The sequence below is a fragment of the Somniosus microcephalus genome, chromosome 30 (assembly GCF_052327205.1).
Source record: "Somniosus microcephalus isolate GS21.2 chromosome 30, FLI_Smic_1.0, whole genome shotgun sequence".
NCBI lineage: Eukaryota > Metazoa > Chordata > Chondrichthyes > Squaliformes > Somniosidae > Somniosus > Somniosus microcephalus.
The window spans coordinates 29,831,756-29,845,800 of record NC_141016.1 but is presented as its reverse complement, the minus strand read 5'-3'; the positions used below and the strand labels follow the sequence as shown (position 1 = coordinate 29,845,800).

The 14,045-nt window shown below is 59.2% G+C and overlaps 1 protein-coding gene across 1 annotated transcript in view; it reads left to right on the top strand.

Moving 5' to 3' along the window:
• The window catches only part of LOC147098079 (STAM-binding protein-like), a 31,761-nt gene extending 20,878 nt beyond the window's left edge, over nt 1-10,883 (top strand). The window contains 6 exon segments of the mRNA XM_085971317.1: nt 526-874; nt 2,859-2,983; nt 4,620-4,757; nt 10,750-10,764; nt 10,766-10,834; nt 10,836-10,883. Coding sequence (XP_085827443.1) covers nt 526-874; nt 2,859-2,983; nt 4,620-4,757; nt 10,750-10,764; nt 10,766-10,834; nt 10,836-10,868 — 729 coding nt within the window. The 3' untranslated portion in view covers nt 10,869-10,883.
• Nucleotides 10,884-14,045: the final 3,162 nt, after the last annotated feature.

Below are 14,045 nucleotides of genomic sequence, written 5' to 3'. Positions count from 1 at the left end.
TTGCTTTGGACCACCTGTAGCCCTGCCCTCGAGTCCAGTTACTAGAACAGTTGCCTTTTGTGTAGAGGAGCCCAGGCAAACACTGTAACAGCCGGGAGCCCCAGCTACTGACCAAAGGGCCACAGTGCTTTCACTGCAGCAAGCATGTCTTGGCACTAGCTGATCACCAGTGGCATTGCTCACAGATCACCTGGGGGTCAGGAGCTTGCTTCTGATTTTCTGAATCTCTCCTATCTGGTGAAATGGTCTAACTCAGTCCTGAGGTTAATAGCACATTAATTGCTGTTGCTAAGGGAAGTTTGCAGATTGCCAGCTGTTTCTGGCTCTTAGAAATGAAAGTTTGTTTGTTCTTTCTATCAGGACGTCCCAAAGCGCTTTACAACCAATGAATTACTTTTTGAAGTGTAGTCACTGTTGTAAGCTACGTAAACGTGTGGCGGCCGCTTTGCGCGGCAGCGGGAAACTGCAGAGACGGTTCACGAGCGACGTGCCCTCTGTTGCTGACGCCTTTCTTACACTTTACAGCGGAGGGAAGATGAGGAATTTGCGCAGGAGTTGGCCCGGCAGCAGCAGGTGGATGATGAAAAGCAGAGGGTGGCGCGAATGCGGCAGCAGCAAACGGAGCAGGAGCAGTTCCACGCCTTCGAGGAGATGATGCGACGGAAAGAGCTGGAGAAAGAACGGCTGAAAGTGCTGGAGGAATACGCAAAACCGGAAAACTCCCCCGGGTCCAAAGACTGCTCCCTAATAGCGGGCGTTCTGACACCGCCAAATAATCTTAGTCCACCCGCGCCCGCTGTGGGTCTCCCAAACACTGAGCCACCTGTCGTAGATCGGTCAAAGAAGCCCGGAGCCTTTGGAACCAACTGGAACAGTGAGGACTGATCCATTTACTCGTATTTACAGCCAGACATCTCAAAACTAGTCTTTTGAAGAATCTACTTTCAGTGGTTTGCTTGTTCAGTTTAACAACCGTCGGGAAAAGCAACAGGCAGAAGCTCTTCTCCAGAAAAGCGAAGGGTGACCGACTAGAGGTCTTTAAAATTATGACGGGTAGACGTAGAGGAGAGGTTTCCACTTGTGGGGGTGTCTGAAACTAGGGGCCATAAATAGAAGATAATCACTAATAAATCCAGCCGGGAATTCAGGAGAAACTTCTTCACCCAGAGAGTGGTGAGAATGTGGAACTCGCTACCACAGGGAGTGGTTGAGGCGAAGGGGAGGCTAGATAAATACATGAGGGAGAAAAGAATCGAAGGATGTGCTGATGGGGTGAGATGAAGAGGGGTGGGAGGAGCCTCGTGTGGAGCAGAAACACTAGCACGGACCAGTTGGACCGACTGGCCTGTTTCTGTGCTGTAGATTCTGTGTAATCCATTTCTTGTATTGAAATTGAAGTGGCTTCCATTCATTTGACCTTCCACTTTGCAGAGTTAATGCTGGCAGCAGAGTCTATTGTGAAGACTGATTTTTATTTAGTGTATTCTCCCGTGCCCCTGCCCCCCTCCGCCCCCCCCCCCCCCTCCCTCCCCTGGGTGAGTGGGGTGGGGTGTGGAAATAGGTCTAAAACGAATGGCAGCGGCTACTTTTGTTCGCGCCATGCTGACTGGGAGAATCGTTATTGTGTTTTGTTAAAAATTGAAAATGTTACCCGAGTACAAAAACATTTGCTTGCTTGAGGGCAGGTTGGAGCTAGATTAGCCCTGCAGTGTGCCATTAGGTTCAGGAGCTGGTTTCAGTGAAGTGAATGTGGGCAGCCAGTCCCTTTGCGGTTCCACGCGACTGGGTCTCCACATTCCCCACGCACCCCTCACCCCGGCTGAAAATAGCATACAGAACACTCATTCTCCCAGATGGGAAGCAGACCATGTCAAAATGTCTGTAGCCACACCGATCGGGCAGTCCTCGTTTGATTCCTGCTCTCGATGAGTTAGTTGATCTGGGGCTAGACAGCAACAGAGGCTCAGTCACAGTTGGCGTCGAGCTGGGGGGGGGGGGGTGGTGGGGGTGGGGGGTGGTAGTGGGGGTGGGCAGAGAGATGGGGCCAGGTTTCCTGCTCCCCGTTCTCGATCAACCCCCTGCTGGGAAGCACCTGTGTGTACCCGCGTGCTGAGAGTTCAGCTGAGGACAAGGTCCAACCTGGCTGTGATGGTCTAATAGTCCACCAGTACGCTGTGGCTCGGGTCACACGGGAAGAAGGGCTGGCAGCACTGACGGAGCCGTAGCCCAATAACAGTCTGCATGAGGTACGGTAGCAAAGTGGTTCTGCTCTGGTACTCGTGATCCAGAGGCCTGGACTAATAATCTGGTATAAATCCACGGCACTTTGTGAATTTGAATTCAGTTGTTTAAATAAATCTGGAATTAAAAAACAAAGCTAGTATCAGTTAAAGTGACCATGAAACTACCGGATTGTCATAAAAACCCATCTGGATCACTAATGTCCTTTAGGGAAGGAAATCTGCCACCCTTACCCGGTCTGGCCGATATGAGACACCAGACCCACAGCAATGTGGTTGACTCTTAACTGCCCTCTGAAATGGCTGATTGAGCCTCTCCGTTATATCAAACCGCTATAAAAAAAAAGTACAATCCTTCATCACACGGACTGCAGTGGTTCCACAAGGCGGCGCACCATCAGAAGGGTGGTTTAGGGATGCGCAATAAATGCTGGCATTGCCAGCGACGCCCACATCCCGTGAATGAATTAAAAAAAAAATCTTCAGGAGAGAGGCAGATAGATCATTGCCCATTCAGCTAACGGCTCGCGCACGCAGATCCAGCACTGGAAAAGGAAGTGAGGTTGTCTTCGTTCGCGGGGCTGATAACAGCTGGAATTTTTATATCTTCTGTTCCAGACTTCTCTGCAGACAGACTTCGGAAGGTGGTGGTTCCCAAAGGCCTGTGTCAGCAGTTTCTGCAGCTCGCCGAGGCCAACACCGCCCGAGGCGTGGAGACCTGCGGGATTCTCTGCGGCAGGCTGGTAAGGACCGCGTCTGAATGGCAAACTCTTCGGTTTTGTAACTGGAGGCGTTCCTGCTTCTCATCCGCAGGGCAGGTCAGGCTTGTTCGCTCCGACAAAGCACAGTGAACGGTCAGAGATAAATGATTAAGAGGTGTGATGGGTGTGGGCACTTTACTGGGCAGTGGCATAGTGGTTAGCACTGTTGCCTCACAGCGCCAGGGACCCGGGTTCGAATCCGGCCTCGGGTGACTGTCTGTGTGGAGTTTGCACATTCTCCCCGTGTTTGCGTGGGTTTCCTCCGGGTGCTCCGGTTTCCTCCCACAGTCCAAATATGTGTGGGTTAGGTTGATTGGCTATGATAAATTGACCTAGTGTTAGGGGGATTAAATACGTGGGGTTACGGGGATAGGGTGGGATATGTGTCGGTGCAGGCTTGATGGGCCGAAATGGCCTCTATCTGCACTGTGGGGCTTCTGTGATTCTGTGAAACTAATTGTCAAATATGATTGATTTGCCTTTCTGTTCCGCAACCAACTGGTTAGAGATCTGTGAGGCAGCTCCAGACTGGCTCCCTCTCACTTGTTGGTTCATTGGTGATTGGTACAGCCCTGAGATGTTCAATACACATACATGCCTGCTCTAAACTCCTGAGGAGCCCCCTGGAGTCTACCACCCCCCCCACCCCTCCACTTACTCAGAGGGACACCCGTCCCTCAGCTTACTTGGGTTCACCTACTGCCCCAGACTGAATTGGGGGTCCTCTACCCCTCCAAAACTCTCTGGTGGATACCTACACCACACAACTTACTGGGAACTCGTACCCCTGCCCCCCCCCCCCCACCAAAGCTCTGGGAGACCCAATCTCGTCCCCCTCCCCCACAACCCGGCAACCCAATTCTCCACCCATGGCCACTGTATTGGCCCCTATTGCCCATTTAGTGCATTTCTGAAGATTGGGGACTACCGATTTCCCCAAAGCCTCGCCACCACCAAGGCACAAGTCAGGAGTGTGATGGAATACTCTCCACTTGCCTGGATGAGTGCAGCTCCAACAACACTCAAGAAGCTCGACACCATCCAGGACAAAGCAGCCCGCTTGATTGGCACCCCATCCACCACCTTAAACATTCACTCCCTCCACCACCGGCGTACCATGGCTGCAGTGTGTACCATCTACAAGATGCACTGCAGCAACTCGCCAAGGCTTCTTCATCAGCACCTCCCAAACCCGCAACCTCTTCCACCTAGAAGGACAAGGGCAGCAGGCGCATGGGAACACCACCACCTAGTTCCCATCCAACTCGCACACTATCCTGACTTGGACATATATCGCCGATCCTTCATTGTCGCTGGGTCAAAATCCTGGAACTCCCTCCCTAACAGCACTGTGGGAGCACCTTCACCACACGGACTGCAGCGGTTCAAGAAGGAGGCTCACCACCACCTTCTCAAGGGCCACAAGGGATGGGCAATAAATGCCGGCCTTGCCAGCGATGCCCACATCCCGAGAATGAATTTAAAAAGCAGATTGCCTGCATGGTGCTGTGCATTGGTGCCACTCTGCCGTGTAATTGCTCCACTCCCTCTGACGTCTCATTGATTCCTAGCAGGGCTGGACTGGTGCTGTAATCTGATCTGTTTATTGTGCCTCCAGATGCAGAATGAGTTTACTATAACCCACGTGATCATGCCTAAACAAAGTGCGGGTCCTGATTACTGTAACACGGAGAATGAAGAGGAACTCTTCCTTATTCAGGACCGAGATGACCTAATAACCTTGGGCTGGATCCACGTGAGTTGGGCTCTTGCCCTGTAACTGTTGATGGCTGCCGAGATAATCCTGAGTTATATAGCAAATTAATTGTCCCTGGTCCGAGCATAGGCAGGATGGCATAACGGATGTTCAAGCTGGCCTGTGTATCCTTGCGGAGGCTGAATCAGTCCTGATCACCACCCAGTGTGCCTTCCTAGAAATGGACAGGGCTGGACTTTGTAACAACATGTCCCGCCGTTAAATGTCCTGCCAGTGCTCGCTGTCGAGGCTCACACCTGGAGAATGGGTGAGGTGTCGGGGGCTGGTAATTGTGGGGCGGCGGGGCAGTGGGACACTGGGGCGGCGGGGCAGTGGGACACTGGGGCGGCGGGGCAGTGGGACACTGGGGCGGCGGGGCAGTGGGACACTGGGGCGGCGGGGCACTGGGGCGGCGGGGCACTGGGGCGGCGGGGCACTGGGGCGGCGGGGCAGTGGGACACTAGGGCGGCGGGGCAGTGGGACACTGGGGCGGCGGGGCACTGGGGCGGTAGGCGTGTGACCAAATGGAGTCTGTGTTTTCAGGAAGAAAGGGGGGATATTGTATTACATTTGATTATTTTTTTTGTTTTTTCGTGTGCCCTAGACCGTGGGCTGAAAGCTGGCCTGTAATCGGTCACTAGTGAGTGCGTCAGGGTCAGCCTGGGGTTTTCCCCTCATGTCTTTCCCTCACACCATTTCATCCTTCATAGCAGCCAGGCCAGGATTAGAAACTTCTGCAGAGAGGTGGTGTTTTGGACCCACATTATGACACAGTGTGGGAGCACTAGCCCATTGCAAACTCAGGTCGCAGTGTGGGAGCACTAGCCCATTGCACACTCGGGTCACACAGTGTGGGAGCACTAGCCCGTTACACACTCAGGTCACACAGTGTGGGAGCACTAGCCCATTGCACACTCAGGTCACACAGTGGGAGCACTAGCCCATTGCACACTCGGGTCACACAGTGTGGGAGCACTAGCCCGTTACACACTCAGGTCACACAGTGTGAGAGCACTAGCCCATTGCACACTCGGGTCACAGTGTGGGAGCACTAGCCCATTGCAAACTCAGGTCGCAGTGTGGGAGCACTAGCCCATTGCACACTCGGGTCACAGTGTGGGAGCACTAGCCCATTGCAAACTCAGGTCGCAGTGTGGGAGCACTAGCCCATTGCACACTCGGGTCACAGTGTGGGAGCACTAGCCCATTGCAAACTCAGGTCGCAGTGTGGGAGCACTAGCCCATTGCACACTCGGGTCACACAGTGTGGGAGCACTAGCCCATTGCACACTCAGGTCACACCGTGTGGGAGCACTAGCCTGTTGCACACTCGGGTCACACAGTGTGGGAGCACTAGCCCATTGCACACTCGGGTCACAGTGTGGGAGCACTAGCCCATTGCACACTCAGGTCACACAGTGTGGGAGTGTGGTAAACCACTGTTAACCTGTACATGCCTGTGTGGTAAACCACTGTTAACCCTGTACAAGTCCAGGCATGTCTCAGCCCCTGGCTCCACCCCTAGGCCCGGGTATAAAGGTGACTCACCACCTTTCCCCCGGGAGCTCTTAGGATGGATTCACTAGCAGAGGCATGCTCTAGTTCTTAGTCAATAAAAGCCTACTTTATATAAGTCCATTTTGGAGTCTTTGGTATTGTTGATAGCGCACCAATTTTATTGACTAATTTTCAACATGGAGCAAATCTTGAAGCCGGAACGTTTAGACCTGGATCCTCAAGCAGCAGATGCAGCCAATAACTTTGAACACTGGCTGAGCTGTTTCGAAGCCTTCCTGGAGGCCTCCAGCACTACTGTCACTACAGATGACGCGAAACGGCTTGTCTTGAACTCACGGGTGAGCCACCGAGTCTACTCGATCATCCGAGACGCCACAACTTACGCGGCCGCCATCGCGACGCTAAAGGAACAATACGTGAGGCCTGTTAACGAGTTCTACGCCAGACACCTGGCTACCCGAAAACAGCGCCCCGGGGAATCGGGCGCTGAATATTTACTGGCACTGAGAGTCCTCGGCCGGGACTGTAATTGCAAAGCGGTGACGGCCAAGGAATGCACGGAAGACCTGATCCGAGACGCCTACGTAGCCGGCATCAGGTCCAACTATACTCGGCAGAGGCTGCTGGAACAGAGGGGGCTCGACCTGCAGAAGACGGTGGCCCTCGCTAACTCGTTAGACGTGGCCCTCCAGAACATGGACGCCTACACCCCTGACCGGATGGCCACGTGGATGCCACGGGAGCAGCCATCTTGGGACCCGGTAAGGCCACAAGCCGCCAGCAGCCCAACTACAGCTGCAATGACCAGAGGCCAGAAATGCTACTTCTGCGGCCAGGCCAAGCACCCCAGACAGCAATGCCCAGCAAAGGACGCAACCTGCTCCAAATGCGGCAAGAAAGGCCACTACGCGAGAGTGTGCAAGGCGAAATCGACCCCCAATTCCAGCAGCGTCGCGTGTGAACCGTACAGGCCGCCATTTTGGACCCCACCAACCACGTGTGAGCATTGCGGGCCGCCATTTTGGACACCACCAGCCGAGGGGGAGCCGCCATCTTGGACACCATCTCGGGACCAGGCCCTCGGCGCGGGCGAATACTACAGTGACCCACCGACCTCGACGATGGCCTCCATCACCCTGGACCAATCTAGGCCCCATCAACTAGCCAGGTCCATGATGAACGTAAAGGCAAATGGCCATGCCACAAATTGCCTTTTCGACTGCGGAAGCACGGAGAGCTTCATCCACCCCGACACGGTGCAACGCTACTCCCTATCGGTTATGCGCACACGCCACCAGGTCTTTATGGCCTCAAAGTCCCATACGGCGGACGTCGGCGGCTACTGTGTAGCGACTCTGACAGTGAACGGCGTGGAGTACAGAGAGTTTAAATTCCTCGTCCTGCCACAGCTCTGCGCTCCCGTACTGCTAGGATTAGATTTCCAGTGCCATCTGGAGAGCGTCACGATGGCATATGGCGGGCCCCTGCCCCCACTTACAGTCTGCAGCCAGCAGAATTTAAACACGGCGCCGCGCAAAGTATGCAGCCTGTCGACCCTGAAGGTCAAACCCCCCCCGTTGTTCGCTAACCTCGCCAAAGACTGCAAGCCAATTGCTACTAAAAGCAGGCGGTACAGTGCCGGGGATAGGAGCTTTATTAAATCAGAAGTACAAAGACTCCTGAGGGAAGGGATTATCGAGGGCAGCACCAGCCCATGGCGAGCCCAAGTGGTGGTAGTAAAGACCGGCGAAAAACAGCGCCAGGTTATTGATTACAGCCAGACGATCAATCGATACACGCAATTAGACGCATACCCACTTCCCCGCATATCTGACATGGTCAACCAGATAGCACAATACCGGGTATTCTCGACGATTGATCTGAAGTCGGCATACCACCAGCTCCCCATCAGGCCTGAGGACCGCCAGTACACGGCCTTCGAGGCTGACGGTCGCCTCTACCACTTCCTCCGAGTCCCCTTCGGCGTCACCAACGGGGTCTCGGTCTTCCAAAGGGAGATGGACCGGATGGTTGACCAGAATGCGCTGCAGGCCACCTTCCCCTATCTAGACAACGTCACCATCTGCGGCCATGACCGGCAGGACCACGACGCCAACCTAGAAAAATTCCTCCGTACGGCCCAACGGCTGAATCTGACATACAACAGAGAAAAATGTATGTTCCGCACCGCGCGCCTTGCTATTCTTGGCTGCGTGGTGGAAAACGGAGTCATCGGCCCCGACCCCGACCGAATGCGCCCCCTCCTGGAACTACCCCCCCCCCCCACTGCCTAAAAGCCCTGAAGAGATGCCTAGGGTCCTTCTCTTACTACGCCCAGTGGGTGCCCAACTATGCGGACAAAGCCCGGCCCCTCATCAAGTCAACCTCCTTCCCCCTGACGGCAGAGGCCCGTGCGGCCTTCACCCTCATAAAAGAGGACATTGCGAAGGCCACAATGCACGCAGTGGATGAGTCCATCCCTTTCCAAGTGGAGAGCGATGCATCCGACTTCGCCCTAGCTGCAACCCTTAACCAGGCGGGGAGACCCGTGGCCTTCTTTTCACGGACCCTCCAGGGCCCCGAAATTCGACACTCCTCAGTCGAGAAGGAGGCCCAGGCGATAGTGGAGGCTGTACGGCACTGGAGGCATTACCTGGCCGGTAAACGTTTCACCCTGCTCACTGACCAATGGTCAGTAGCATTTATGTTTAACAACAGACAAAGGGGGAAAATCAAAAATGATAAGATATTGCGGTGGAGGATCGAGTTATCCACCTACAACTACGATATCTTATACCGGCCCGGGAAACTTAATGAGCCCCCAGACGCCCTATCCCGTGGGACATGTGCCAACGCACAAGTCGATAGGCTATGGACCCTCCACAATGATCTCTGCCACCCGGGGGTCACCAGGTTCTTCCACTTTATTAAAGCTCGCAACCTGCCTTACTCCATCGAGGAGGTCAGGACCATGACCAGGAACTGCCAGGTCTGCGCCGAATGCAAACCGCATTTTTATAGGCCAGACAGGGCACACCTGATTAAAGCCACCCGCCCCTTCGAACGTCTCAGCGTCGATTTCAAGGGGCCCCTTCCCTCCTCTGACCGCAACACGTACTTCCTCAATATTATTGACGAGTACTCCCGTTCCCCCTTCGCCATCCCCTGCCCGGACATGACCAGCGTCACAGTCATCAGGTGCCTCCACGACCTGTTCGCCATATTTGGCTTCCCCAATTGCATCCACAGTGACAGGGGCTCGTCGTTCATGAGTGACGAGCTGCGCCAGTACCTGCTCGAGAAGGGCATAGCCACGAGCAGGACTACCAGCTACAACCCCTGGGGTAACGGACAGGTAGAGAGGGAGAACGCAACGGTGTGGAAGACCGCCATGCTCGCCCTAAAATCCAAGGGCCTCCCAATCTCCCGCTGGCAAGATGTCCTCCCCGATGCGCTCCACTCCATACGATCACTGCTCTGTACTGCCACAAACGCCACCCCTCACGAGAAGATGTTCGTCTTCCCCAGGAAATCCACCTCGGGGACATCACTACCGCCATGGCTGACGTCTCCGGGACCCGTCCTACTCAGGAAACACGTGAGGAGCCATAAGACGGACCCCCTGGTCGAAAAGGTTCACCTCCTCCACGCCAACCCACAGTACGCCTACGTGGCGTATCCTGACGGGCGGGAAGACACAGTCTCAATTTGAGACCTCGCACCCTCAGGTACCACCCGAAACACCATCGATCACCAATCCACTACCTCCACCCACCACCACTACCCACGGCGCACCACCGGGGTGTCTACCACGAACTGACGACATGCCGGTGCCATCACTACCCCGAGAGGACGACACGCCAGTGCTCCGTCCCACGCGAGAAGCGGCCGCGGGCAAAGAAGCGCCGCAACCGGCACCACGAAGATCATTACGGCAGACAAGACCCCCGGAGAGACTTTCGTATACGAACTTTGTGAAACACTTCACACCCGCCGGACTCTTTTTTTAAACGAGGGGTGAATGTGGTGAACCACTGTTAACCCTGTACATGCCTGTGTGGTAAACCACTGTTAACCCTGTACAAGTCCAGGCATGTCTCAGCCCCTGGCTCCACCCCTAAGCCCGGGTATAAAGGTGACTCACCACCCTTCCCCCGGGAGCTCTTAGGATGGATTCACTAGCAGAGGCATGCTCTAGTTCTTAGTCAATAAAAGCCTACTTCATATAAGTCCATTTCGTAGTCTTTGGTATTGTTGATAGCGCACCAGGGAGCACTAGCCCATTGCACACTCGGGTCACGCAGATACCTTGGCCTGTGCTTGCCACCAACCCTCCACACACTGTCCTGTATCAGTGCATCTCCTTGGAGTAAAGTGATTGAACCTGTGACCACCTGCTGTAGTCAGGTGATGATGATGATGTTTTTATCCTGTGGAATATTTCACTGAGTAATCTTGTTTTGTACATTTCCAGACACACCCAACCCAGGACTGCATTCCTCTCCAGCGTGGATCTTCACACCCACTGCTCGTACCAGATCATGCTTCCCGAGGCCATCCGCTATTGTTTGTTCACCCAAGTACCGGGAGTGAGTATGCCATGCGATTAATGTGTGCTCTGTGTCACACTATTCAAAGGGTGCTCCCACAGTCCAAAGATGTGCAGGTTAGGTTGATTGGCTATGATAAAATTGACCCTTAGTGCTAGGGGGATTAAATACGTGGGGTTACAGGGATAGGGTGGGATATGTGTTGGTGTAGGGATTACGGGGATCGGGTGGGATATGTGTCGGTGCAGGCTCGATGGGCCGAAATGGCCTCTATCTGCACTGTGGGGATTCTGTGAAAACATTTAAAGGGTTAAATGATGAGGGCAGGTTGCACAGACTTGGCTTGTATTCCCTTGAGTGTAGAGGATTGAGGGGTGATCTAATCGAGGTGAGTAAGATGATTAAAGGAGTTGATAGGGTGGATAGAGAGAAACTGTTTCCTCTGGTGGGGGGAGTCCAGAACAAAGGGGGCGTAACCTTAAAATTAGAGCCAGGCCGTTCAGGGGTGGTGTCAGGAAACACTTCTTCACACAAAGGGTGGCGGAAATCTGCAACTCTCCTTTCACCCCCACCCCCCCGCCCAAAAGGTTGTGGCTGCTGGGGGTCCTCAGTTGGAGCTTTCAAGACTGAGATTGATCGATCTGGAGGGGCGCGAGGGTCCGGGGGGGGGGCGAGGGTCCGGGTGGTGGGGACAGGGCGAGGGTCCGGGTGGTGGGGACAGGGCGAGGGTCCGGGGGGTGTGGGGGGGGGGGAGACGGGGCGAGGGTCCCGGACGGGGGTGAGGGTCCGGGGGAGGGGCGAGGGTCCGGACGGGGCGAGGGTCCGGGGGAGGGGCGAGGGTCCGGACGGGGCGAGGGTCCGGGGGAGGGGTGAGAGACGGGGCGAGGGTCCGGGGGGGGTGGGGAGAGACGGGGCGAGGGTCCGGGGGGGGTGGGGAGAGACGGGGCGAGGGTCCGGGGGGGGGGGAGAGACGGGGCGAGGGTCCGGGGGGGGGGGGAGAGACGGGGCGAGGGTCCGGGGGGAGGGGAGACAAGGCGATGGTCCGGGGGGTGTGGGGGGGGAGACGGGGCGAGGGTCCGGACGGGGCGAGGGTCCGGGGGGAGGGGTGAGAGACGGGGCGAGGGTCGGGGGGGGGGGTGGGGAGAGACGGGGCGAGGGTCCGGGGGGGGGCGTGGGGAGAGACGGGGCGAGGGTCCGGGGGGGGTGAGGGAGAGACGGGGCGAGGGTCCGGGGGAGGGGTGAGAGACGGGGCGAGGGTCCGGGGGGGGGGGTGGGGAGAGACGGGGCGAGGGTCCGGGGGGGGGGTGGGGAGAGACGGGGGCGAGGGTCCGGGGGGTGGGGAGAGACGGGGCGAGGGTCCGGGGGGGGGGGGAGAGACGGGGCGAGGGTCCGGGGGGGGGGGGGGAGAGACGGGGCGAGGGTCCGGGGGGGGGGGAGAGACGGGGCGAGGGTCCGGGGGGTGGGGAGAGACGGGGCGAGGGTCCGGGGGGGGGGGGAGAGACGGGGCGAGGGTCCGAGGGGGGGGGGGAGAGACGGGGCGAGGGTCCGGGGGGGGGGGGGGGAGAGACGGGGCGAGGGTCCGGTGGGGGGGAGAGACGGGGCGAGGGTCCGGGGGGGGGGAGAGACGGGGCGAGGGTCCGGGGGGGGGGGAGAGACGGGGCGAGGGTCCGGGGGGGGGGTGGAGACGGGGCGAGGGTCCGGGGGGGGGGTGGAGACGGGGCGAGGGTCCGGGGGGGGTGGTGAGAGACGGGGCGAGGGTCCGGGGGGGGGTGGGGGAGAGACGGGGCGAGGGTCCGGGGGGGGTGGGGAGAGGACGGGGCGAGGGTCCGGGGGGGGTGGGGAGAGACGGGGGCGAGGGTCCGGGGGGGGGGGGGGGGGAGAGACGGGGCGAGGGTCCAGGGGGGGGAAAGACGGGGCGAGGGTCCGGGGGGGGGGGAGAGACGGGGCGAGGGTCCGGGGGGGGGGGAGAGACGGGGCGAGGGTCCGGGGGGGGGGAGAGACGGGGCGAGGGTCCGGGGGGGGGGGGGGAGAGACGGGGCGAGGGTCCGGGGGGGGGGTGGAGACGGGGCGAGGGTCCGGGGGGGGGTGGGGGAGAGACGGGGCGAGGGTCCGGGGGGGGGGTGGGGACGGGGCGAGGGTCCGGGGGGGGGTGGAGACGGGGCGAGGGTCCGGGGGGGGTGGTGAGAGACGGGGCGAGGGTCTGGGGGGGGTGGGGGAGAGACGGGGCGAGGGTCCGGGGGCGGGGGGTGGGGGGGACGGGGCGAGGGTCCGGGGGGGGGGGGGGGGAACGGGGCGAGGGTTCCGGGTGTGGTGGGGACAGGGCGAGGGTCCGGGTGGTGGGGACAGGGCGAGGGTCCGGGTGGGGGGGGGAGACGGGGGGAGGGGGCGAGGGTCCGGGGGGGAGGGGAGACAAGGCGAGGGTCCGGGGGTGCGTGGGGGGGAGACGGGGCGAGGGTCCGGGGGAGGGGTGAGAGACGGGGCGAGGGTCCGGGGGGGTGGTGGGGAGAGACGGGGCGAGGGTCTGGGGGGGGGGGGGGAGACGGGGCGAGGGTCCGGGGGGGGGGGAGACGGGGCGAGGGGTCCGGGGGGGGGTGGGGAGAGACGGGGCGAGGGGTCCGGGGGGGGGTGGGGAGAGACGGGGCGAGGGTCCGGGGGGAGGGGAGACAAGGCGAAGGTCCGGGGGGGTGTGGGGGGGAGACGGGGCGAGGGTCCGGGGGGGGTGGGGAGAGACGGGGCGAGGGTCCGGGGGGGGGTGGGGAGATACGGGGCGAGGGTCCGGGGGGAGGGGAGACAAGGCGATGGTCCGGGGGGTGTGGGGGGGGAGACGGGGCGAGGGTCCGGGGAGGGGGTGAGAGACGGGGCGAGGGTCCGGGGGGGGTGGGGAGAGACGGGGCGAGGGTCCGGGGGGGGGGTGGGGAGAGACGGGGCGAGGGTCCGGGGGGGGGTGGGGAGAGACGGGGCGAGGGTCCGGGGTGGGTGGGGGAGAGACGGGGCGAGGGTCCGGGGGGGGGAGAGACGGGGCGAGGGTCCGGGGGGGGTGGGGAGAGACGGGGCGAGGGTCCGGGGGGGGGGTGGAGACGGGGGCGAGGGTCCGGGGGGGGTGGGGAGAGACGGGGGCGAGGGTCCGGGGGGGGGGGTGGAGACGGGGCGAGGGTCCGGGGTGGGGGGGGAGAGACGGGGGCGAGGGTCCGGGGGGGGGGAGAGACGGGGCGCGGGAGGG